General features: G+C 47.9%; 1 protein-coding gene across 2 annotated transcripts in view; it reads left to right on the top strand.

The window, feature by feature from the left end:
* NEDD1 (NEDD1 gamma-tubulin ring complex targeting factor) overlaps positions 1 to 25,421 on the top strand; it is a 413,616-nt gene that overhangs the window by 306,297 nt on the left and 81,898 nt on the right. For both annotated transcript variants that reach the window (XM_086918169.1, XM_086918174.1), the window contains exon 12: positions 12,981 to 13,134. In XM_086918169.1, the coding sequence (XP_086774295.1) occupies positions 12,981 to 13,134 (154 nt within the window). The remainder of the gene's footprint in view (positions 1 to 12,980; positions 13,135 to 25,421) is intronic.

The raw sequence follows: 25,421 nt of genomic DNA, 5'->3' as shown, positions 1-25,421 counted from the left end.
ACAAAGGAGAACGGGGTAGCCGAAAGCGATTGGAAAAGGTATGTCAAACATCTGTACTTGAAAGACACATCAGACGAGGGGTCCACCGTAATGAGTTGCCCAGAAGCAGACTGTGCTCTCAATCAAAAAACTTGAATAGCTGACAGCAAAGTAACTAAGAACATTAATAATATGAGGAGTGATGGAGCTCCAGGGCCAAACGGGATCCCTGCCCCATATTCAAATTAGCACAGGTATTTTGGGCTCCAATCTTTACCCCATTTTTTAACTACTGTTTATGACTGCAATGATGCCGCACTCTTGAAAAGGATCCATTCTATTTTCTATCCATAAAAATGGTGACCAGTCTAACCCAGCAAACTACAAGTTTGTTGCCTTGCTAGATTTATAAGCCAAGGCTTTATGCCCTAATCCTCATGAATGAGCTGGAGTCATGGGAAGAAGAAAAAGGAATCCTCCCATTTTTTTAAGTCGGGATTTAGGCCACACAGTTCAACCATGGACAATATCATTGCATTGGCGTATCTTTCCTTGCAATCGGTCAAGAAATGCACCCGCCCCAGTTCTACTGTTTCGTAGATTCCAGCATTGCATTTTATAGGGTGGAACGTGGTAGACTATGGGGGAAAACTAACCGCCCGAGGCATCACGTTCAAGCTCCTGAAGGCAATCACATCCTTTATATCGGGAAACATAGGTTCCGGTCAAAACAAGCCCCACCGCAGTAACATCAATAGTCGCCACAAACAACGGACTCTAACAGGACTGAGTTTGGCCCTCACCCCTGCTACTTTTCAAACTTTTCTCTGCAGATCTGGGGGCCGCCCTGCAAGGAGCCACTTTAGGTACTCCAAGGTTGGGCAGGGAGAGGTTAACTATCTTACAATATGCAATTGATACAGCAATAATGGGTCATTCTAGGGTTGGTCTCCAGACAGCCCTTAACGACCTTCATAGCTATAACCAGAAAAAACATCAGCTAGTTAACACAACATTACGTGTATTTGCAAAGCGCACATATCGCCCAAGGGAACCAAGGCTCTGAATAACAGATGTTATTGTTAACCAACTCAGTGGTACTCAATTTATCAACCTCATATGGATGAAAGGCTGAGTGGACCCACCAGGATTTGAACCTGTGGCCATGATGTTGAACACAGGCCCCTACAGTGGATGCATTAGTCCTCTAAGCCGCCTTACCCAGAGCAAAATCAAGATAGTCGTGTTTGGGAAATGTCCATACAAAAGGCAAGCCCACTGATAATGGGGAGAATATCAAATAGGGACTACGACAGCCTACAACTACCTGGCTTTCGGACAGAGCAAAACTGGCCACCCACCTAAAACATCTCAATGCAAAGGCAGACCGTGTTATCCACACATTGAAGCGACAGATCTAGCGCCTTACATGTCTAACTGCAGAGCCAATGCTGACTGTCCTGAAAGCAAAATTGATATCGGCCAAGAACTGTAGACACGTGGCTTTCCCAGGAACCTTGTATAGGTTCATAATAGCAGCACAGGTCACTTCATACTAATCAGTGTTGATTGCTCTGCAGCAAGCCAGAAAAGCAAGGCCAAGGCCGGAGCTTGGTCTCAGCAGGCCAGACTTGGCGTTACAGGGGGACCTAATCAAGTAGTGCATCAGGGTCACCAGAGCCCCAGAAAATACACTCAAACAGCAACTGAGAATTATTTTTGTGGATTAGGGTTCCCTCTGGTACTCCTTGGCTGGGGCAAGCAATTGTAAGATCAAAGCAGAGAGTCTGCATCAACCTGCCATCCCGTTATGTGCTTGTAAAACCGTGTTGAAGAGGCAGGTACTGATTACTTAGTCTGAAAAGGACTCTGCAACTCTTTGCCTCAGTCCCATCACCACACAGCACTGGACACGCCATACACTCTGGGGAAAGCTCAACCTATTCTACGCGATGCATTGTCGGCTCAGGCGCAGAGGAAAATACTCTACATGAGATTTGTGTTAAGAATCACAGATTTTAATCCAGCCTGGGCATGTAAGGGAGCAGCAGTTTTCGTGTAGGCTTTGCTCATTCCGCAAGGAATCTTGGTTGCACCTGCTGTGTTGCTGTTCCAAACTAGCCGAAGACCACCACTGTCTGCTCTGCCCTATTTTTAAGGACAGGAGGCCTCAGACTTGTGTTTTACTGAAAAAAATGCTTGCAATCTAGCTAGAGTGGGGAAGTTTACGCATTTAATCAGATTAGCACTAAAAGAGTCGCCACAGATTTCTTAGTCCCTCAACAGGCTAAGACATTGCACATTATTCCTGGCACGGCGCACTTTAACCCGTAGGCTAACAATGAGTTGCCTGGAGCTAACCCAAGTCCATCAATAGGCTAACATATGCATGTTTAACTAGCACAACACAATCCTCTGTTTAATGTGGAAGTAGCGCATTATTCCATTAAGTGCAAGAGAAGTGCACAGGAAGGCCACCCAACAGTTTTCTTTTCTTTTCAAGTAGTTTTTATTGGTTTTGGAAAGAAAGTAGAAAAGAGCAAACCACAATAAAAATGGTGTATTTGACAGTACAAGTAGAAGGTTGTTGTTTGGTTGCTGTTTCTTAGACATGATATATATTAATACGACAGATATGATTTATCTTAACATGTGGTATTCTCAAGATCAATGTTAGGTTGTAAATTGGTTACATGAAATAGCCAACTGGCTCAGGCTATACAGAGACATTGGATCATGCTGTGGCAGTTATAGTTGTTTGTACTATATAACTTCTACCTTCATAATGTTATACAAGAGAAATAGAGAATTTGATGCAAAGAAAAAGAATAAAGAAAAGAATAAGGAAGTGCAGGAACTGGGGTCACAAGTTCCCCGGGGGGTAACTTGGCTCGAGCAGGTAGGCACCCGGAAGCTTAGGAGTAAAGTGACCACACAGCACACACATCCACTGATACAATGAAACGCACACAATGACTAGACCACACCAGTAAGTTTGATTCAAATCAATAAATGTTATCTAGATCAAGGTCATGTCTGGTAATTCATTTAGAGCAATCAATGATCACAGTAACCATAACTCATTAAGATATCTCATCAGGGGAGCAAAGGGAGCAGTTCATTAATCCATGTAGCATGTTTCAATAGCTATCTTCTTAAAGGAGCACGACAAGGGTTATCTGTAGGCCTAACTTCAACCTTGCATTAGGCCGAGACCAACATCTCCTAAGGCAAAAGCAACCATTTCATTAATCAAGGATAAAACATTTCATTGAACATATGTACAGCATTTCATTAAGGCAAAAATAAACAGTGCCTAAGGTAAAATGAGCATTTCTTTGAGCATGGGCAAACCATCTCATCCCTCCGGAATAACCTCCTCACTAAGCAGGGATGGACGTTCCTATAATCTCACAGGTCAATATGCACCATAACCGGGCTGAGAACAAGCTGTAAAGAACACCACCCCATCCGGGGGTTACTCCTCCGTCACCCCCAGTCTATAGGGGCTTAATCCAGGCTCTTGCCCAGTCCACAGTACTCTTATGGGCCTTCTGGGGCCAACAACAGTCTCCCCCGGGGAGGGGCGATCTCGGGCCTCCCCGGGGGGGTTTACCTTTTCCTTCGTCCCACTCGGGGCCCTTGGGGAGGTTCCAGCGCTCTGGCAGGGAGGAGGGGTCTCACGCAGACTCCAAAGCCCCCTCGCCGGTATTCTCAGCTTGAGCGTGTGCAGGCCAATCAGGGGAGGCCCGCGCGCTCTGGCGCTCCTCTTGGGGGTCTGCTGGCTGAGGAGAGTGCTCCTACGCTCCTCGGAGCCCTCCGGCGGTGTCTCTTCCTGTTCCTGGGCATGCGATGGCGTCAGAGGTCCAGGGACCAATCAGGAGGCTGGCGCGAGGTGGGCACGGCCAATCGCAGGGCAGGCCAGGCGGGCGAGTTGTTTGCAGCCAATGGCTGTGCGGCTGAGGCGCTGCCAATGACGCTGCCGGGCGCCCCGTCACGTTGGGTGAGTCTCCCGGCCTCCAAGGCCTAGCGCGGCCTGACTGGAATTTCACGGCTGCCTTCTCACGGCCTCAGGGGCTGCCACTGGGACTCTTCACGGTCGGGCTAGGCTGCAGCGGTGACGTGGCCCCCACCAGGCGCACCGGAGGGCAGCGCCTCTCCCCAACTTTCTCCTGGGCTGGGCGTGGCCCACTGCAGCACGGCGGCGGCCCTCTCCTGGCGTCGGGGGCCGCCGGGGGGGCAGATGTCAGCCGGGGGGGGGGTGTGCTCCTCAGGGCACACATTGCTCGGTCTTCGCAGCGCCTCGCGGGGGAGAGGAGCACTTGGAAGTTCCTCACAGGTTCGTCGATACCAGAGCTTCACAGGACCCAGCAGGTGAGTAGCACACAAGAGAGCGCTTGAGGGGCAATTAGGCGGGACAGGCCACACGACAGTGGCAGATCAGAGTGCCAGCGTTAAGTAGGGAGTGCTTAGAAGGTAACTCAGTTCAGTCAAAACAGGTCAGGGCCACACCGGAGCACAGGTTGAGCAGGGGAGCGCAGCATGGATACAGCGCCGGCACCTGGTTGATCCCCAGTGGTCCTGGTGACACACAAAAGTGGGTTTCTCGGCGCTTGGTGGATCTTGCGCCCTTAGTAGGTAGTTGCTTGAAGAGTGGGGGGGGGGGTGTTGAGTTGAAGGCTGCTGACAGGGTTCCTCAGCGGGTCGCTGCTGGTGGTCCCTGGGTTCCCCTCCGCCGTCCAGATCAGTGGGCTAGTTCAGTGTTCCTCACACAGCTTGATGGGCAGCGCCTAAACCCTGTCACCCCCAGTGGTATAGGATCCTGACTAGGCCCTACCGCCTAAGTCCCCTGCGTGGGTTCCCCCAGGTCAGTGATGCCCCAACTGACTAAAAAGTTTCCCTCTTTTCTTTATATATGCCCAGGTCAGGTGACCACACTCTAAGGCGGCAAAAGCAGACTCCGCCCTTATTCTAGAAGGTTCCAGGAGCTTCCCTACTCTAACTATGGGCAGGCAAGGCAGGCTGGTATTGCAACAATGTTTAAGGGTTCCAGCCAGCTCCTGGCAACTAGAGTGTGACTAAAAAGACCACGCTGCAGTAGCAGGGGCCAGTGGCAGCCATGTTGGGGGAAGAGAGCACCTGCACCTTAGCATTGATTAGCAATGGGAAGGTGCTCGGAGACCTAAGTCCAACAAAAAAAAAGGTGGGATAAATGAGGCAAGGGCGAAAAAAATAGGGAAAGACCACCCTAGGGCTGACAGGTCTAACAGGAAGCAAGAAAGGAAATGAAAGAGATCAAAATCAGGGTCAAGGGGGGTACTGGTAGTACCTGTTGGTGGTCAGCATCGACACTTCAGGGCTGAGCGTGATGAGTTTATGAGGATTATGATGGACACTAGACGAAGCCTTATGTGAGAAGCTTACGGACCCCTTTAAATGATAGAACACATTTTTCAGGGGACCGCACATTGCACTTTAAAACGGCACTTTAGATGTTATCAAGCCAAGGGGTTGTGCACTAGGTTTCTAACACGAGTAAGAGGAGTGCACAGCCACCTGCACCAAACAACCAGTTCAATTAACTCTGGATTATTAAATTTTTCTTAAAATATGGCTTTTGCAATGGGATATTTTTAAAGATGGGTCACACATCACAACACACTGTGACGCTCTTTCTCTTCTACAAGGGAAATTAATAAAGACTTGAGAGCATAGGTGAACCGTGGGATCATGAAGTTTTAGGACCCGAGGTGGGCGCGGGGACGAACTGAACAAAAATGCTTATTTTGCTGTAATAATGATTTTAATTAATCGAAATGTTAATAAACTTCATCATTTTATTGCAGCCAGGCTTATCAACCCTCTTCCTCCACCTGGCTGCTGTTACCCTGTGCAAACACACCAGTTTAAGAAATTAGTGATTTAACCAAATTACGGTGTTCAATGATGTTTCCGATATACACAAGCAAATGTAACTCAATGCAATAGCACCATGTCTTCACATGCATGGTTTACCTGCACACAACAAACTTGTTAATGTTGTTTCTTAAGTTTAATTGTTCTGATAAAATGTGAAATATTTATGTATGTAACATAAAATTGATCTGACTAATCTATCTGTAAATAACCTGAGGTGGAAAGGTGAGCCCTTAACAGTAAACGTAAAGGTGCTGACCTCCCCCGAATACTCTAGATATTACCAAGGAATATCCGTTACTAGGTCATTTGGGTCTTATCCAATGACTGCCTCCAGCCCCTTGAGGTTTCTTGGAATGCTGATTAAGGGATTGTGGGGTATACATGTAAGTAAAGGTTTCACTCAGTAGAGACTCTTGCATTGCAAGCTTTTGTATTTTTTGACAATCAGCCTGCCATCCACGCAAGGGTCATATATGGGAGATTTATGGTATGGAATGGAAAAGGAAGGGAAAGTCAGGGAAACCATGGAATTGATTAATGGGTCAGACTTGTTTTTTAGCTGTGGCCAAACATATAGATCTGATAGAGACTATTAGTTGTAGATTCCTTACCTTAGAATTTTACCCAGGTTTCCGTCTGGCTCTGGAGATTTTTCAACAGCTGTACCCCTGCGTGTCGGTAGGTGGCGTAGGTTTGCTCTGCGTCTGTCGTGGGCGATTGTATGACGTCACAGGGCCCATATATATTGTGAACAACGTTAATGACTAATTTTTTCCCCACGTGGAATCACAACGCGGTTAGTTACCACGACCGCGTTGTGATTCTACATACTATTACCCCGCAAGTCGGAACAACGACTTGCGGAGGGGGGGAGGTGTTGGATTTAAAATCCAACACCTTTCCTAGCGTCCGCACAGACTGGAGTTGGAAAAGTAACTTATACTATTCCAACTTCCAGCACCCCCCCTCCGCAAGTCGTGGTTCCGACTTGCGGAGTAATGGTATGCGGAATCACAACGCGGTCGTGGTAACAACCGCGTTGTGATTCCATGCCGGAAAAAAGACTGCGGGACAAAGAGGTATATTCATATATATGCTGCCCATGTGCGCTGACGTCAATTCTTTCTGTTTCCGCTCCAGCCTAAGCTCTGATCCGGAGAGAGCTACCCTTTAGCCATTTTTTACTAGATTGTTTTAATTTTATCGATTTCTTTTTCGAGTCTTGGACTCCTGGTGCATGTAGGATGCTCCGACTGCCGGGCCATGATTCGGAAGGCTTTGCAAGAGCGTGCTCGAAAGCTGTTGGAGGCACCACAGTCAGTTCCACGTCCCTCCTGGTTTTCGTTCGAGAGGAATGTCCCCGGAACTGTTGGGGAGTTTGCACTCCTCGGTACATTCAAAGTCGTTGGGGAGCTCAGGTGAACACAAGAAGAAGTTGAAGAAGCACAAGCGTTCTTCGACTTCACCCCGTCCGTCAGCCAAAGCAATGCAGGACTCTGAGCATTCGACTCGAAAGCTCAGTCTGCGGAGCCTCCTTCTGAGACGACTCCACGCCTCCCTGTTTTTCTGGGACAAGAGCATCTCCTGCCCAGAACCAGAAGTTTTATGAGGCTCTGTATCTCTACTTTAGGCAACCTGGCTCCGCTGGTGCGTCTTTGGGCCCAACAGAGTCGGTCGGGGCCCTAGATCTCCGACGCTGACAGCTTCAGCACCAACTTTCGGAGGGCCCCCGTGGATCTGTTCTCGGTCCAGTGGCGATGCTGGTCGATCTTATTCTTCCTTCCCCGACATCTGCCCTGGCAAACACATTCCCAACTTCAACAATGTCCCCGGTCGGCTTCGACCCCCACCCTCGTTCCTGACTTGGATACTGAGTTGGACTGACATCGGTTCCAACGCCGGAAGGGACTTTCGTCCCTCTGTTCATCCTTGGTGTAGATTTTGTGCCAGGAGGTGGTGATGAGTAATGGGAGGGTCAGATGGACCTTAAACCGACCAGCTTGAAGACCATATGGACTGGCAGATTGACCTGGGTGAGGCCAGGTGTTTTGACCCTTCCCCTGACTTTCTTTTTACCCCTACCGTGGCTACAGAGGAGGGAGCTTCCTATGCTGTGGTGGTGAGAAGGGCAGCCGAGGTCCTTGGCCTCGAGCTCCCTTCGGGGCAGTCAAGACTAACCTCCTGACACAGGTGCTTCAGCCTGCAGTTTCCACTTCAGAACCCCTTCTACCCTACAGTGAAGCCCTCACTCTTGTCCTTCTGGGCACTTGGTCCAAGACTAGCACATGGGTTCCTGTAAAAAGGACAATCACCCACCGCCCACTCCGGCGACCCAGTATTCCTCACGCAAAACACCTACCCTGAGAGCTTGGTTGTCTAAGCCTAATCTTCAAAAGGCGCATTCCCTTCTGCATCCCCAGATAGGCAATCCAAGAAGCTGGGCCATCTTGGGAGGACAATGTTGTCTTCATGCCACTTTAGCTGATACTCCCATACCATCTGGGAAACGGTTGCAGAGGTGCTGCCTCAGTGTCCCAAACAGTTGCAGATGGGAGAGACGCAGCCAAATTCACTATACATTGTGGACTGGACACCACCAACTCACTGAGCAGAACGGTTGCCTCGTAAGTAGCAATCAGACGCTATGCCTAGTTGAGGCATTCTGGCTTTTCAGGTGATGTCCAGTCTACCTTTTCAGGTGATGTCAAGTCTACCTTGATGGACATGCCCTTTGATGGCACTCGCCTTTTTGGCAACAAGGCAGACTCCGTGCTTGAGCGCTTCAAGGAATATCGAGCTACGATAGATCCTTGGGCCTCACGACTACCACCTAACCCCTGCAGTCTGCGGTTCATCCCTTTCGTGACTATGGAAGGGGCGCCTAGTCACATCATGTCCAGCCCATCCCCGAGTCATGCAAGCTGTCCAGCCTCTGTGTGGCCGCGGACGTGGGACCCTGTGTCCTCGTGGGTCAGGAAGCCAGCGGGCAGGCCAGTTCACCCTTACTCCCCCTGCTACTGCCTCCAAACCCTGTTAGTCTGACGTTTCAGGCCCACCAACGGCCAGTCAGAGGCAGGATTCGCTATCACCTCCTCCATGGCAATCCATCACGTCAGACAGGTGGGTTCTGCATATCGTCTGAAGGGGCTACTTCCCCCTTCTCAACCCCATGCCACCCTCCTACAACTGAATGTCAGAGGATCATTTGGCGCTTCTCCCCGAGGAGGTTACGGTTCTCTTGGCCAAGGGAGCCATAAAGAAAGGTCCCGGCACCAGAAGTAGGACGTGTTTTTTTTTTTTTGGCTAGTTTCTGGTGCCTAAGAAGGACAAGTCCTGCATCCTATCTTAGACCTCCAGACCTTCAACTTCTTCCTAGGAAGGAGAATTTCAAGATGCTCACTTTGGCCCAGGTCCTTTCTGCCCTTGACTCAGGAAACTGGATGGTAGTGTTGGACTTGCTGGACGCATTTTTCCATATCCCCGTTCTGCCTGCCCACAGATGTTACTTGCGGTTCACGGTGGGCCACGAGCACTTTCAGTTTATCGTGCTCCAGTTTGGCCTTACAAGTACCCCTCTGGTGTTCACAAAGGTGATGGTGGTGGCCGCAGTTCATCTACGCAGATCAGGGGTACCAGTCTTCCTCTATCTCAACGACTGGCTGTTGAAGGCGAGCTCACCCCAGGTTGACGTCTCCCACCCCAGACTCTCAGACCTCCTGCACTCAATGGGGTACAATATTAACGTGCCAAATCACACCTGGCTCCCTCTCAGATGCTGCCTTTCATCGGGGTGGTTCTGGATCTGCTGTTTGGGGCCTATCCTTCCAAGCAGCGAGTTCAGGCTATGATGCCGATGTTTCAGCCTCTATCTTGGATTTCGTTGAGAATGACTTTGAGGCTGCTGGTCCTCAGGGCCTCTTGCATCCTGCTGGTGGTTCATGTCAGGTGGCTTATTACTACGCCAAGCATTACATGCATGCTTTTACAATGCGGTTGTTACAACAACCAAGTTGTTGGTATGCGATGCATTTCATCGCAAGTCATTCTAACGACTTGCAGTAGGTGGTGCGCTGGACTTAGGAATAGTATTATTTACTATTTCAACTCCAGTTTGCACAACAGCATGGAAGGTGTTGGAATTAATTTCCAATACCTCAGCGCCCCCTACAGCAAGTTGTTGTAGGACTTGTGATGTAAATGCATCATATACTAACAATGCGGTCCTTTTAACAACCGTGTTGTAATGGTAGAGCAATGTAATGACAGCGTTGTAAACGATATTTCCCAGGTGGCATATGCAGGCTCTGCAGTGGGACCTGCAGTTCCAATGGGTGCAGCATAAGGGGAATCTTTCTGGCTTATCCATATCTCATAGGGAACTGCACAACAACTTCAATGGTGGCCAATGAGCCAAGATTGGGTCACATGCAGATCCCTCTCCCTTCCCCCAAAAAGAACGACCGGTGCTGACAGATGCGTCACTCCTGGGATGGGTGCGGCCACCTGAGATTGGCGGAGATCAGAGGCATCTGGTCTCCGGCAGAGTCCGGTCTCCATATCAACCTTCTAGAGCTCCGGGCGATAATATTGTCACTGAAGGCATTCCTTCTTTCGCTCAAAGGTAAAGTGGTGCAGGGGTTCACGGACAACACCACCGCCATGTGGTAATGCAGCAAACGGGGCGGCCTGGGGTTCCTGGACCCTTTGTCAGGAGGCTCTCCACCTCTGGACATGGCTGAAACATCAGGGGATAACCCAGGTGGTTGAACACCTGGTGGGTTCTCTGAAGGCCAGAGCGGACAAAATCAGCTGTCGTTGGCTGGTCGATCACGAATGGGGCCTCCATCCGGAGGTGACGTAAGGTCTGTTTCAGTGGTCAGAGCCTTGTTTTGATTTGTTCACCTCCGAAGAGAATGCGCAATGTCAGCAGTATTGCGGGTTATAGTTTCCAAGCTGGCATTTGCTCTGTGACGCTTTTGTCACGAGTGGAGCTTCAGCCTCCTCTCTGCCTTTCTGCCTATACCACTTCTTCCCAGAGTGCTCAAGACGATCAAGCATGACCGGTCTCAAGTGATTCTTGTGGCTCTGAATTGGGTACGAAGAGTATGCATTCCGACCTTCTGAGCATAGCCATTGATCCTCTGATAAAACTGCCATTCAGGAAGGTCTTGTACCGCAGCAACTGGGGACGGTTCTTCACACGAACCTGTCCAGCCATAACCTCCTTGTGTGGAGTTTGAGCGGCTGCAGTCGACAGGTATCGACCTTTCACCTGAAGTCTGTGTTGTCATCTTGGCAGCTAGACGTTCCTCCACTAAATAAGTATAGGCCTGTAGATGGAACAAGTTTGTGGCATGGTGAACAGCAAAGGCTGTTGGTCACCATTCTTTCCCTTTTTGAGAGGTTCTCTTGTACATATTTTCTTTGGTTCAGCAGGGCTCTGCGTTGGGCACCCTCAAGAGTTATCTTGCAGCAATCTGCCTTTCTGCGACTTCCAGATCAGCCTTCCTTGTTCAATTCTCCCATTGTAAATAGGTTCTTTAAGGGCCTTACTCACTTGTTTCCGCCTTCCCCTTTCATAATGCCCCAATGGGATTTGAATTCAGTCTTGAACTTTCTTATGTGCGCTTCTTCCTTCGAGCCTCTTAACAATTGCCGTCTCAGACTTCTCACTCTTAAAACTGCTTTCCATATTGCCATCACCTCTGCGTGCAGAGTTGGCGAGCTTCAGACTCGATCTTCCAAGCCTGCTTATCTGTCCATCCGGATAAAGTGGTGTTGCGAACGAAAGCTTTGTTCTTGCCTAAAGTGGTCATGTGGGACACTCCTCACTCTGCCCCTCTTTTTACGCTTCCCCGCATCCTTCCAAGGAAGAGGAGAGACTCCACCGCCTGGACCTAAAGCATGCATTGTCCAAAGACTTCCAGGTGTCGGATCAACTCTTCATTAGCTATGTGGGCGCCAAAAAAAGTCAGGCTGTGCAAAAACAGACCCTCTTGCGATGGGTTGTCCTCTGCATTAAAATATGCTATGCATTGAAGAAAAAGGAACCTCCTGTGTGGTTGCTTGTTCACTCCACTAGAGCAAAAACGGCAACCACTGCATTGGCACGCAGAGTTTTAGTCCTTGATATGTCAGGCAGCGGCGTGAGCATCCCTGCACACGTTTACGACACACAACTGCGTGATTAGTGAACTCCGTAGGGGTTGGTACTTTGCCTGTTCGTGCCTCCAGGACTTCCTTGTGTGATCTTGGTACAGACTCTCCTACGGGGATGGTATTGCTGGGGTATCTATTCAAGGTAAGGAATCTACAACTATTAGTCTCTATCAGATGAACAAGTTACTTACCTTCAGTAACAATGTATCTGATAGAGACATATATTAGTTGTAGATTTCTTATCGACCCACCCATCCTCCCGCTCGGCGAACTTTTTTCTAAAATATAGGGACTCTCCTAAAGGGCCCTAGTTTTGACGCACCAGTGATCACTGCCTTTCATTGCTCTGCGCTTCTGGCGTGAAAAGTCGTGTTAAGAACTGACATCAGCGTGCATAGGCGGTGTCTATATAGGTCCTGCAACATCATTTCGGTGCCCACGACGGCAAACACAGAGCTGGCCGACGCCACCTACCAACGTGCAGGGGTGGTACTGCGGTTGAAAAATCTCCTGTTCCAGACGGACACCTAGGGGAAATTCTACGGTAAGGAATCTACAACTAATAAATGTCTGTACCAAATATATCGCTACCGTAGGTAAGTAACTTGTTCGTAGCGTATGAATTGATCTTCTAATTTGTTCTTTCGCTCCTCTACAAAGAAGACGGAGGGTGGGCTGGTGAGTGAGAAACAACAGCACCAATACTGTATAATTTGAATACATTTGTGATGTTTGCAAAGCTGACAGCATCCAGAAAAAACATCTCACAAAGGTAGCCTGATGGAGGTAGTACTTACTCATTGCAATGTTTATCAGAAAAATTACACCTCATCTATTGAATATATATATATATATTCTTTTAGGCAGAGCGCATTGTAAGTGATATGCTTGTGTTTAATTAATGCTATTGTTTCATTTCCAAGGTTAAAAAATTGAGTTCTTCAAATTCTGAGAGGGGACATGTAAAAACTCCATCATCTTCTGTAAGCATGCCCCTGGAATCCAGTGAAAAGACAGCAAAGCAAGTTCAGACCCAGTTAATCTATGACACTCCATCAAATGGCATCTCATTACCAAGTAAGTGATGTCAAGTCAACTATACTACTTTTTCTTTAGCATCAAAATAAATGTAGTTGGGGTTTTAATTGAACAAGACAAATGTACCACAACAGATTCTGACTCCTTTTCTTAGCAAGTTTGTAAATAAATGCCATTATTTACATTAGTAAACTTCTTTGATCAAAAACTATTTCGCATGAGTTTGTCTCCATAGATTCATCGGCTCACAGTGATCTGACTTGCATTAGCAACCAATCAACGGCGCTGTGGCAGTAATGGTTTTAACTTTAAATCAGTTCCACTCTTAAAATATAAGCTAAGGAATTTTGTAGAAGTCCTAAATCAATGAATAAAAATGACTGGATAGCGATTCCCGACTAATATTTCTGTTGAGAGGCCGACAGTTTCACTATCAAATTCTGCATTTTAGAAATAAGCAGCTAAATGCCATTTTACTGTTGGGAAGTACAAAACGTCCCTGATTGACTATGCAGCAGTCTTCACAGTTTGTTCTGAATGCCAATCACGCTTTTCTAGGCATCCTCTTGGAGAGGTTTTGGGAGTGTAAGTTTTCCTGCATGGTATGTCGGTGTGTCTGCCTTCCCTGAGTGCCTGACTGTGTGCATATCTGGTATCCTTTAATTTTAACCCATGGTGTCATGCTAATCTAGCCATTGTGCAGAGACCTAGGCCTATCTTTGAGGATGCATGGTGTAGGACCTATGAACTGGTGAGTGGACAAAGTATACCTCCAGAGTGAACAGAGGACTGTTGTCCGGGTCTTAGAATTAGTGTATAAAGCAATGGTGGCAGAACATTTGTGTCAGTGTGTGGCCTACTGTACCTTCTCCTGTTAATTGAAAACATAGAGCCTTTCCGTGACATCCTGTGTGGATGTCAAGTGCTTGTGCAGTATGTGGTATAGTATATACACAGCGAGCTTCATACAAAGTAAGATATAGTGTGCATAAAGTCCAGGAAGTCCCTAGAGGTATAGCAGAGGCTAAATTAGGTACGTACAAACAGCTCTCTTTGTGGTATTGTGGGTGAGCAGTTAGGCTTATCCAGAGGTTGTGTTTCAGCATTTATTGTATTCATTCAGTCAAGACTTAAGGCACACACTCGTACGCTGAATCCAGACCAATTGGGTAAGTATAAAAAATGTATACTTAAGTTTTATTTTCTAGAACCAAGCAAGTCTTGGTACAGGTGGGTAAAATATGTTCGAGGCATGTGGGCCACTGAATTCATATCTGTGCATAGATCGCTGCCTAGTGTTGGGTCCGGATGATTGCACATTGTTGTCCTGGAAGAGTCTTCGAAGTATCATGAGATAGGTGGCTCCTCCCCTGGACTACAGTGCGCATGGGCATCCTCTCCATCCTCAGATTGTTTTTTACCGCCATTGGGTTCGGATGTACTTTCTTGACTCAAGTTCGGAATCAGTATAAGACTATTTTCGCAAGGCCAAAAGGCATTCGGGGCGTCGGTAGTGTCTCGTTCGGTGCCTATACTTCATCCAGTTCTTCGAACAGGACGTCGAAGGCCGTTTGCCTTTTCGACACCAAAGGCCCCAACTTCGACGACAATGGAACGGAGCCCGTTCAAGAGATGCCCCGTCTGCAACTCAAAAGTATCCTCACATTGATGTGCACCCAGTGTGCAATAAATGTTTATCCCCGGACCACGACGAGGCCAGCTGTTTGGCCTGTTTCAAGTTCCGGTCGAAGAAGACGCTTCGACTTCAACGCTCAGCGGGACAGTCGGCGCAGAAAGCGGCGCCCGACCCGGAAAACATCTTCGAGGCCTGTGACGATGAAGGTGTCGATGAAGAGGATCCTGACCAGCAGTCGGGCCCTGCGTCGGAGCAAGACTCTACCTTCGATGTGGACGAAGAAGAGGACTATGTCCATGAAGAAGACGACGTCGAGGTAGGAGACGACGCAGAGGCCATCGGAGCTGTCGATGACGACTCGAGCGATGAGCAAGGCCCACCCGCAGTTGCGGGGCCTAATATTGACACTGTGCTCTCTAAGGCTCAGGTCGAGGCATCGCCGGAAGGCCTTAGCCGAGATCTTACTCCACATTCTATAGCCCCGCGTCAAGGCCCGGCGAAGAATACTTCAAAGGAGCCATTGGTCGATCCATCAAAATCGAAACCGAAACTGTTGAAGACAGTCCTCGGATCAACGCCCTCGGACTCCTCGGCTCCAGTTAAGTCTAAAAGTGTTGTCGATTTTGGAAAAGGTGATGGACAGAGTTTCTGAATGATGCAGAATACTCCTACCCAGTCAAGAGATCAGGGCTTGATCCATCACCGTTTTTTAGCTCACTGCACAATCCCAGCTCAGAACGTGGCTATATGCAAATTTGTCTGTTCCTGTCCCAGTGCATGATGGGAACAGGGCAAACCAAACTACCAAGCCAATTCTTATACTGGGAAGGAGACAAGCTACCGGGGACCAGTTTCTGGCATTTCAGCCGTCGTCAGCCCGGCTTGCTTGAATCCTGATGGTGCAAGGAGCTAGGGACTCACGTCTGAGTATACCCTCCCACACTTAGCCTAGATCTTACTCCACATTCTATAGCCCCCGCGTCAAGGCCCGGCTAAGAATACTTCAAAGGAGCCATCGGTCGATCCATCAAAATCTAAACCGAAACCACCAGAGGCGAAAACGAAAACGAAACTGTTGAAGACAGTCCTCGGATCAACGCCCTCGGACTCCTCGGCTCCAGTTAAGTCTAAAAGTGTCGTCGACCCTTCGGGGTCACAAGGGGGCGTCGGCCCGAAGAGCGGGGCCCCGAAGCCAGTCTCGACGGTCAAGCACGTCACTCTGACGACGTCGACGTCCAAACATGGCGACACTGCCAAAGGACTCCAGACTAAAAAGACTTTCGAACCGACGCTTGCATCCTCCAAGCCGATATTAAGCAAGGCCCTCGAGTCGAAGACTAAACCCGACCCGAAAGAGCATATCGCGTCGAAGCCCAAGGCAGTGCCTGCTGCGCACCATGCTCTTGAGTCGACGCAAGGCCGCAAGCCTGCTGGTGATCCACCAAAGCAGATCGGATCGAAGACGCCGTTGATCTCGAAGAAGGTCAGTTCGTCTCAGGTGCTTCCTGCAATTAAATACGGACTGCCCCCGACCGTTCGACCCAAAGCGTTCGAACCACAAAAGGGCGCCGAAGCGTCCAAGAAGGTGTTGGGACCTTTCAAGTCTCAATCCATTCCAGAGGAGGTAATGTTCCAGGCACCCTCGTATGACAATCAGTCGAAGCTCTTCATCGACTCGGATTCTGGCAGGCTCACCATTCAAGCGAAAAATCACTCCAGAACATCCTTTAGAGTCATACAAGATCCCTCTCAAAAGGAAACGGGATTCAGCCACCTCACCTGTTCTCTTCGAACCTGTGGAGTCATATACACAACAATATGCCTATTCTCCCACCCGCAGCGATGAGGATGTGGGAGAGGGTTACGGTCAGATTAGATTTAATTATCATGCTGACGCAGATCAAGATGAGCCTCAACCCTGGAATGACCCGGTTGACCCTGATGAGCCACAGACTGCGCCTGATACTCAGTCCTATAATGTCAAGACCTCGCCTACTGAAGACACGGCGGCGTTTAACGCTTTACTGGAAAGGGCAGCCCTTAACCATGACGTGGAAATGCATGCGGATCAGTGGAGGAGGACTTTCTGTTAGATACTCTCTCCACCTCAGAAAAATCAGTAAAGACATTGCCTATGCTAAAGGGTGTCCCGAAACATGCTACTGACATTTTCAAGGACGAGGGTTGTAAACCCAAGGATTGAAAGAAAATATCGGCCTGTGCCTGTGGACCCTACGTACATCAGGGGCCAGCTCCCATTGGACTCCTTAGTTGTGGCTAATGCTCGCAAAAGTGCAAACTCTCAGACTAGTGGTGATGCTCCTCCTCCGGACAAATAATCCAAAATCTTGGAAGCCTCTGGCAAGCGTGTAGCTGCCCAAGCGGCTAATGTTTGGAGGATCGCAAATACACAGGCCCTATTAGCCAGATACGATAGGGCTCACTACGACACGTTAGAACAGCTAATGCAACACTTGCCTGATGTTTATAAGGAGGGAGGAGAAATGCTAATACAGGAAAGAAAGTTGATTTTGAATGCATCCATCAAGTGTGCCCTCGATGCAGCAGACACAGCAGCTAGGGCCATCAATACTAGTGTTATGCTGAGACGTCATGCCTGGCTCCGCATCTCTGGTTTTAAACCAGAGATCCAAACAACTTTGCTTAATCAGCCAGTTAACCCTGACTTTCTTTTTGGTCCTGATGTAGACACGACCCTTGAAAAGATTAAGAAAGACACTGAGACAGCAAAATCCATGGGGGCCCTGCAGTCACAGCAGTTCAGGGGCAGTTCCTTTCGTCGCTCCGGTAACAAGGGAGCCTCTAGAGGTCAAGCATTGCAGCAAGCCCAATACAACAAGGGGAGCACGCAGACCACCTATAACAAAAATAACAGGGGTGGATACCGTGGGAACAGCATCAAAGGCAGAGGACGTGGAAATAACAATGCCAGATCCTCCGCCCCAACAAACAGTGACGCCTTGTCACTGCTCCCAAACCATTTAACACCGGTCGGGGGAAGACTCCAGCAGTTCCTGCCGGTCTGGGAAGGCATTACCACAGACAGGTGGGTGAGACAACTTATCCAATACGGCTATTGTCTGGAACTAACCTCCACTCCCCCCAACATACCCCCAAGGCACCGTCCTATGTCCGCCGAGCACACGCACTTTTTGCAGCAAGAAGTACTCTCTATGCTGCAAAAAGTGGCAATAGAACTTGTGCCTTTAGAACAGCAAGGTACGGGGTGTACTCTCTGTACTTCTTCATCCCAAAAAAGGACGGTTCCCTGCGTCCCATTCTAGACCTCAGACCCCTGAACCAGTACATCTTGTCAGAAAATTTTCATATGTTAACTTTACAGCAAGTCCTACCATTGCTCAGTCAGGGAGACTTCCTAGCAACCCTAGACCTAAAGGACGCATATTTCCACATCCCCATTCACCCAGGACACATGAAATATCTCAGGTTCACCATAAACAACCAGCATTACCAGTTCAAGGTCCTGCCTTTCGGGGTCACTACTGCCCCTCGGGTGTTCACCAAGTGCTTGGCGACAGTGGCTGCGCACCTTCGGAGACAACAAATCCATGTCTATCCTTATCTGGATGACTGGCTGGTCCAAGCAAAGTCAGCCAACAGTGTGCCAGCCACATGTCCCGCACAATTTATCTCCCACACAGTCTGGGATTTTCACTAAATTATCCAAAATCACACCTTCAACCCGCACATGTGCAACAGTACCTAGGTGCGACAATAAACACTCTGACAGCAACAGCGCAGCCAAACTCTGCCAGAGTCAACAGCATGCAGCTGCTAATTCAGAAATTCAGGCCCCAACACTCGCTCCCAGCGCAGGTATTCATGCAGCTGATCGGTGTGATGGCCGCCTGCATCTTCATAGTCCCGCACGCGAGGCTACACATGCGTCTGCTTCAGGAGTGCTTGGCACGACAGTGGAACCAGGCTCATGGGCATCTAAAAGACCTAGTGTTGGTGACCGGTCGTGCATACAACTCTCTGCATTGGTGGAACATACAAAACCTTTGCAGGGGACGACCGTTCCAAGAGCCTGTCCCACAAATAGTGCTGACGACAGACACATCTCTCCAGGGCTGGGGAGCGCATGTCTTCCATTATAGGACTATGGACGACGCAGCAGCAGAAGATGCATATCAATCTGTTGGAGCTGATGGCAATCTTAATGTCGATGAAGGCATTCAAATTGCACCTGTGCAACAAAGTCGTGCTGATCCGGACGGACAACATGACTGCCATGTATTACATCCATAAGCAGGGAGGCACACACTCTCCGCAACTATCTCATCTAGCCCAGAGCATGTGGAAGTGGGCTATCCAGAGGAACATCTTCCTCATGGCAGAACATCTCCCAGGCAAAGACAACCAGATGACGGACCTGCTCAGCAGGCACAGCCATCAGATGCACGAGTGGGAAATACACCCCTCGGTGCTCCAACCATATTTCCAGCAGTGGGGTCATCCAGAGATAGACCTGTTCGCCACAAAGGAAAACTCAAAATGCCAAACCTTCGCCGCCAGGTTCCCACACCCGCAGTCTCAGGGCAATGCGATATGGATGAACTGGTCAGGCAGATTTACGTACGCTTTTCCTCCAGCACCGCTCATACCGCTAGTGGCACGCAAACTGCGGCAGCACTCCATGACGCTCATCCTGGTTGCTCCAACGTGGGCAAGGCAGGCCTGGTACACCACGTTCCTGGAACTTTCAGTGGTGCCTCATCAACGGCTGCGCCTCACGCCCGGTCTCCTCACTCAGAGCCATGGAGACATTCAGCGCCCAGATCCGCAACAGTTGAGTCTTGCAATATGGCTCCTGAGGTCATAGAGTTTGGCTACCTCAACTTGCCCCCTGACTGTATGAACATCATCAAGGAGGCAAGGCGGCCTACAACTAGGGCATGCTATGCAGCCAAATGGAAGCGATTTGTCATCTCCTGTTCCAATAATGACATTAATCCGAAGATGCGTCCACGCAGAACATCATATGTTATTTGTTGCATCTATACAGATGCAATCTGGCATATAGTTCCATCAGGATACATTTGGCCGCCATGGCAGCATATCTTCAGAACAGGCAGCATCTTTCCCTTTTCCGAGTGCCTGCCATTAAGGCTTTTTTGGAAGGACTCAAGAGTAATCCCTCCCAGACACCCTCCTTCACCTGCCTGGAATCGAAACATAGTTCTCACCAGACTCATGGGGCCACCCTTCGAACCTCTTCATTCCTGTGAGATACAGTTTCTTACATGGAAGGTGGCTTTTCTGATAGCCATCACATCGCTAAGAAGAGTTAGTGAGCTTCAAGCCCTAACAATTCAAGAGCCTTTCCTACAAATTCATGCTAATAGGGTAGTGCTACGTACCAACCCTAAATTCATGCCTAAAGTGGTGTTGCAGTTCCACATTAATCAAACCATAGAACTGCCAGTTTTCTTTCCAAATCCTGATTCTGTGGCAGACCGAGCACTGCACACCTTAGATGTTAAAAGAGCTCTCCTTTATTACATCGACAGGACAAAAGACTTTAGAAAGACTAAACAACTGTTTGTTGCCTTCTCTCCACAACACAAAGGCAACCCTATTTCCATCAGGTATAGCCATATGGATTGTTAAGTGCATACAAATCTGTTGTCAAAAAGCGAAACGCACATTAACAGTTCCCCAAAGAGCGCATTCCACACGCAAGTTAGGGGCATCCATGGCTTTCCTAGGTAACATTCCCCTAGAGGATATATGTAGAGCAGCCACATAGACCACCATACATACATTTACCAAACACTACTGCGTAGATGTACACTCCACACAGCAAGCTGCTGTAGGACAGGCTGTTCTCAGAACCCTTTTTCAGACTGCTGCAGCTGGCACGGGCAACCACCACTTTATTCTATGCACAGATATGAATTCAGCTGCCCACATGCCTCGAACGGAATATGCTACTTACCAGAATTCATCTGTTCTTGGCATGTAGGGCTGCTGACATTCATATCGCCAACCCTCCTCCCCGGTGCCTGTAGCAGCTGTAGCACTCAGAATCATTCTCAGGCATGGTCATCACTTACTGTATTACACTCCATCTCTGCCACAATGGCGAAAAACAATCTGAGGATGGAGAGGATGCCCATGCGCACTGTAGTCCAGGGGAGGAGCCACCTATCTCGTGATACTTCGAAGACTCTTCCAGGACAACAATGTGCAATCATCCGGACCCAACACTAGGCGGCGATCTATGCACAGATATGAATGTCAGCAGCCCTACATGCCAAGAACAGATGCATACTGGTAAGTAGCATATTCCACTTTAAATCTTAGAACATTTCAAGAAGTGCATTTGGAAAGGGATTTGCAATTGTTTCAGAAACTCATAACATTAGTTCCTATTGGAGCAAAATGGTTAACGGTTTTACAGGTACGTACTCGACTTACAGGTATGACTTTTGGGGGTTAAGACAAAGGTCCAGGTAGGCACTCAAATTGCACTGCCAGTGGCACTGGGGCGTCCCAATGTTAGCCAATGGGGCTAACTGGGCCTTCGGTCAGGAGCTACTTACTAGCTTACCACTCTGGTGTGGAAGCAAAGCTCCTGGCATTAGGACCAGCACTCCAGGGGCCAACATTCAGCACAGAAGCTGCACAACCAGCGGCACAGGGGCAGCCGGGTGCAGAGTGCCAAGGTGACATCGGGGACCCTGTTGTTATCAATAGAGATCTTCGGTTCGGTGAAGATGCTGCAGGCTTGGGCAGGGAGGCTTCCTGGAGGTGACCACTGGCTGGAGAGGTAAGTTGGGATCTTGGGGGATGCCTAGACACTGTTGGTTAGGCGACAGATGGCAGTGGGGCTTTGGGTACAGGGGTGTCTTTTCATATCCGGTTCTTCTTACCAGCTCCAGTTGCCGTCGGGGGACCCTTCAGGTTGAGGCTGCAGTTGTCGGCTTGAGGGAGGTCGAGGATCACCAGATCCCAGGTCAGGATGGCTAGGGAGACCTCCTTCTGGTGTTAGGCCACTCGAACGCAGGCCATGGGTGTCTGGTGCAGAATCACGGAGCCACCTGGATTCAGATTCTGGGGTTGTCTTTGCTTGAGCCAATCTGGTGCTCACAGGAGACCCGGTCTGTCAGATGAGTGCAGGGCAGGTCCTCCGGGCTCTGGGGGCTGCAGACTGCTGGACTCGCCAGGGTTCTCGCTGTAGGCAGGTTGAAGTCTGGACAGGCCAGTCGGGCTGGGGCCAAAGCAGAAGGTGTATCCTTCTTCCTGGGTCAGCACTGCTCTTTGGTTCTTCTACTTTCTTCCTCGAATCGGAGGAGGCAAGGTTCAGGGTCTCCTCCAAATGCTAAATTTAGGGGCGTTTAAAGGGGTGTGCAGGTCGGGACCAATGGGTCCATTCCTTTGGGTGGGTACACCCCCTATTTTCTAGCAAGAATAAAGGAACCCCCTCTGTTAATGTTTTCGGCCAGGAAAAAGAGGGGATTGAAATGAACACAATACTAAATATTTCCCTCACACACCATCATACCTTCTCGTTAGACATTATTCATATGTTTTTCAATAAATGCTCAAACACCGAATAGGTATTATGACAAACCACCTGAAAGAAAGGAAAGTGAAGCCTCTTTATATTATACGATCTGTCTATATTAGAAACCCCAATAGAAGGTGCAATGATCTGGCGAAAATATACTGACCTCATAGAGGTGTATATATTTCAAATATATGAGACTATATGAGGCTTCACTTTCCTTTCTTTCAGGTTGTTTGTCATAATACCGATTCCCCACATGCCTTACAAGACGCAATCTCACTCTTAAAATAATTGATATTCACTTCATAGTATCTTTGGTAAGAGGATTGTACTAAATAACTCTCTGGATATTCGTAGGAAAATTCTTTAACATCTACACCAATGATATGTTCTTTGGTTATAGGTAGACTGAGAGACTCTTAATTGGAGATCCGGATGGACTCCGTTTTTGGAACCCAGGTTGATTTACTCAACATTATAACCCTAATTAAATACTGCATTACTAGTCTCATGTAAGTTGATTCAGATATTCCAGTGGCAGGGAGTTCTTTGTCCGTGTTCACGGTTTCTATGATCTTTTTTCACAGGGTGAAGGTGATGGTATGGGCCTTATGCTTTATAATTGATGAATGATATTTTTTGTTACTAATAATTGATACTGTTGACTCTACATCATATGGTTATATGACTATAGTTTTGAATCTAAAAGACAGATCAGCTCATTTGAGTGTTAAGATTTTTGAAATGTTGAGTGATACATGTTCTGTAGTACCACATGTGTGCTCATGTTGGGTCCAACTGTATAGATTTTAATTGTCTTAGTTGATTGAATTGTCTCAGTTTTTGTAATATACAACAGTGCTGACATTTTTATTTATTTATAGGTACCCTGGGAATTGAAAGCTAGGTATCTGGATAGGTCCTGAGGAAGGTGGTCCTTACATCTAGATCCCACCGAAATGCGCGTCGACCTCGTTTTGAGCCTAGTACCCTGCACTGTGATTCAGTTTGTGGCAGGGGCTTTCTCTTGTCGCAGATTACTCAACTGTGTACGGATACTGTATGGTTGTAGTTGGTGTGAGAGTGGATGAGTTGGTGTGATTGAAGTATGATTTTACTCATTTAACTCAATCCAGGGGTGTTTGTTTATGTGTATTTTTTCTAAAAATTGGTTGTGTATTATATTTGTAAAAAATTCTATTCTGGTTTTGAAGAATCACTGCTTAAAAGAAATGTATTTGTGATTGCATAACTCAGGATGAATAATGTACAATAAGGAAAATAATAAATCCCAAAAAAAGAAATATTTTTGATAAAATAGAAAGACTATGAAATAAGAAAAGAAGAATAATGTTTTGACAAAATAAAATAACAAGATAATTGAGTTGTCACTGTTGTGTTTGAGCATTTATTGAAAAACATATAAATAATGTCTAATGAGAAGGTATAATGGTCTGCGAGGGAAATATTTAGTATTGTGTACACCCCCTATTTTGCCACTGGGAAGGGGGCATGAGCCTCTTTCTAATTGGTTGGGTTCCCTCATCTCCAAGATGGAGAGGACTGAGAGGTGTGCTTCACCTCACCTCACCCACCTGAGGGGTAGGGTTGGCAAAGGTGGGCACACTTCTCCTCCTAACTTGGTTATCCCACTGATGCTCCCGCCCAAAGTGGGGGGCAGAACCAGTGCAAGCCAGTTGCTGGGGACAGCAAAAGGCACGGACAGCTTACAGAGGTGGCAGGCCTATGAAGCTTCCCCTCTCATGGACCCAACCTTTCCTGGGGAGGAGGAGGCATGACACCTCTGCCCAGGATGCGCTTTGTTATTGGAGCCAGAGAGCGGGAGCACTCTACCCAGCAGTCCAGAAATCTGTCTGGTGGTGGGAAATGGTAGACAGCCATTCAGAAACCACACACGGGCTGGTAATATGTCTGTGTGCATTTTACATTAAATCTCATACTGGCATCAGTGTGGTTTTAATGTGCTGAGAGGTTTGCTACCAAACTACCCAGGTTTTAGTAGAGCCATTATGGAGCTCTGGAGTTCGTAATGGCGAACTCCCAGACCATATACTCTTTGTGGCTTTACTAAACTTGCAATGTTTAAGAATGGACTTAGATACTGTAGGGGTACAAGGTTCATGCCTGTGTACCCTCACCTGGTGGCTAGTGCACCCTGCTAGAGCGGTGACTTACCTAGGCTCCAGGCAGTAGGTTGCAGGCAAAGCACACAGGGATGTGTACCATGTTGTGTGTGTGTGGATGTTAAGGTACAGGGCCTCTAAGAGTGGCACAGTAGGTGCTGCAGACCTTTGAGGCCTTCCCCGGTCACAGTGCCCTTGGTACCCTTGCTACCTTTTTAACCCGGCTGGGTAACGACTATTAGATGTTGTTTGTTGACTGCCAATCACATCTAGTGTTCTACGCAGACCCAAGTGGGAACAATACGATGGAACACCCACTGATCTCCTATCCCTATTTTTAAGACTAAGCACGCTCTCATCTCCGTAGGAGCCTGCGGTCCCAACACACACACCCCACTATCAACGCTGCCCTACGCATTTGGCGGCCTTTTGGTAATTATATATCCAATTGCTTTGGACTTGGAATTAGGTGATTCATTAATTCAGTTTACCTAAATCATCCCCTTTTTTCCACTAATTTAGGTGCCCCAATCTCCGTTCCCTCACATCACATCCCAGTCCTGAAGAAGACCCCACTGTAAGGTGCGACTGAACCTACACCATTAAGGGGTCGAAACGTCGACTATCATTTACAGCACCTACCCATCCTCAACAAAGTATTATTACTGTGCAGAACTACATAGGATAGGATTTTATCAATGTTAAACAATGTATGGGGCTACAATGATTATAATGCCCATGTGATGACAACCATTTGTATTTTTGTGTGACCATTACTTCTTTCTTAACACTACCTTGACCCTCACAAAGCACTTCCCCCTTTTTCTTCTACTTTCCTTCCCACTTCGGGCACAAATGTTAATTTTTTGAAAAAAAAAAATATATATATATATATATATATATATATTTTTTCAAAATATATATATATATATATATATATATATATATATATATATATATATATATATATATATATATACACACGTAG

Source organism: Lissotriton vulgaris, chromosome 1_1 (assembly GCF_964263255.1).
Source record: "Lissotriton vulgaris chromosome 1_1, aLisVul1.2, whole genome shotgun sequence".
Classification (NCBI taxonomy): Eukaryota; Metazoa; Chordata; class Amphibia; order Caudata; family Salamandridae; genus Lissotriton; species Lissotriton vulgaris.
This window is presented reverse-complemented; position numbering and strand designations above follow the sequence as displayed.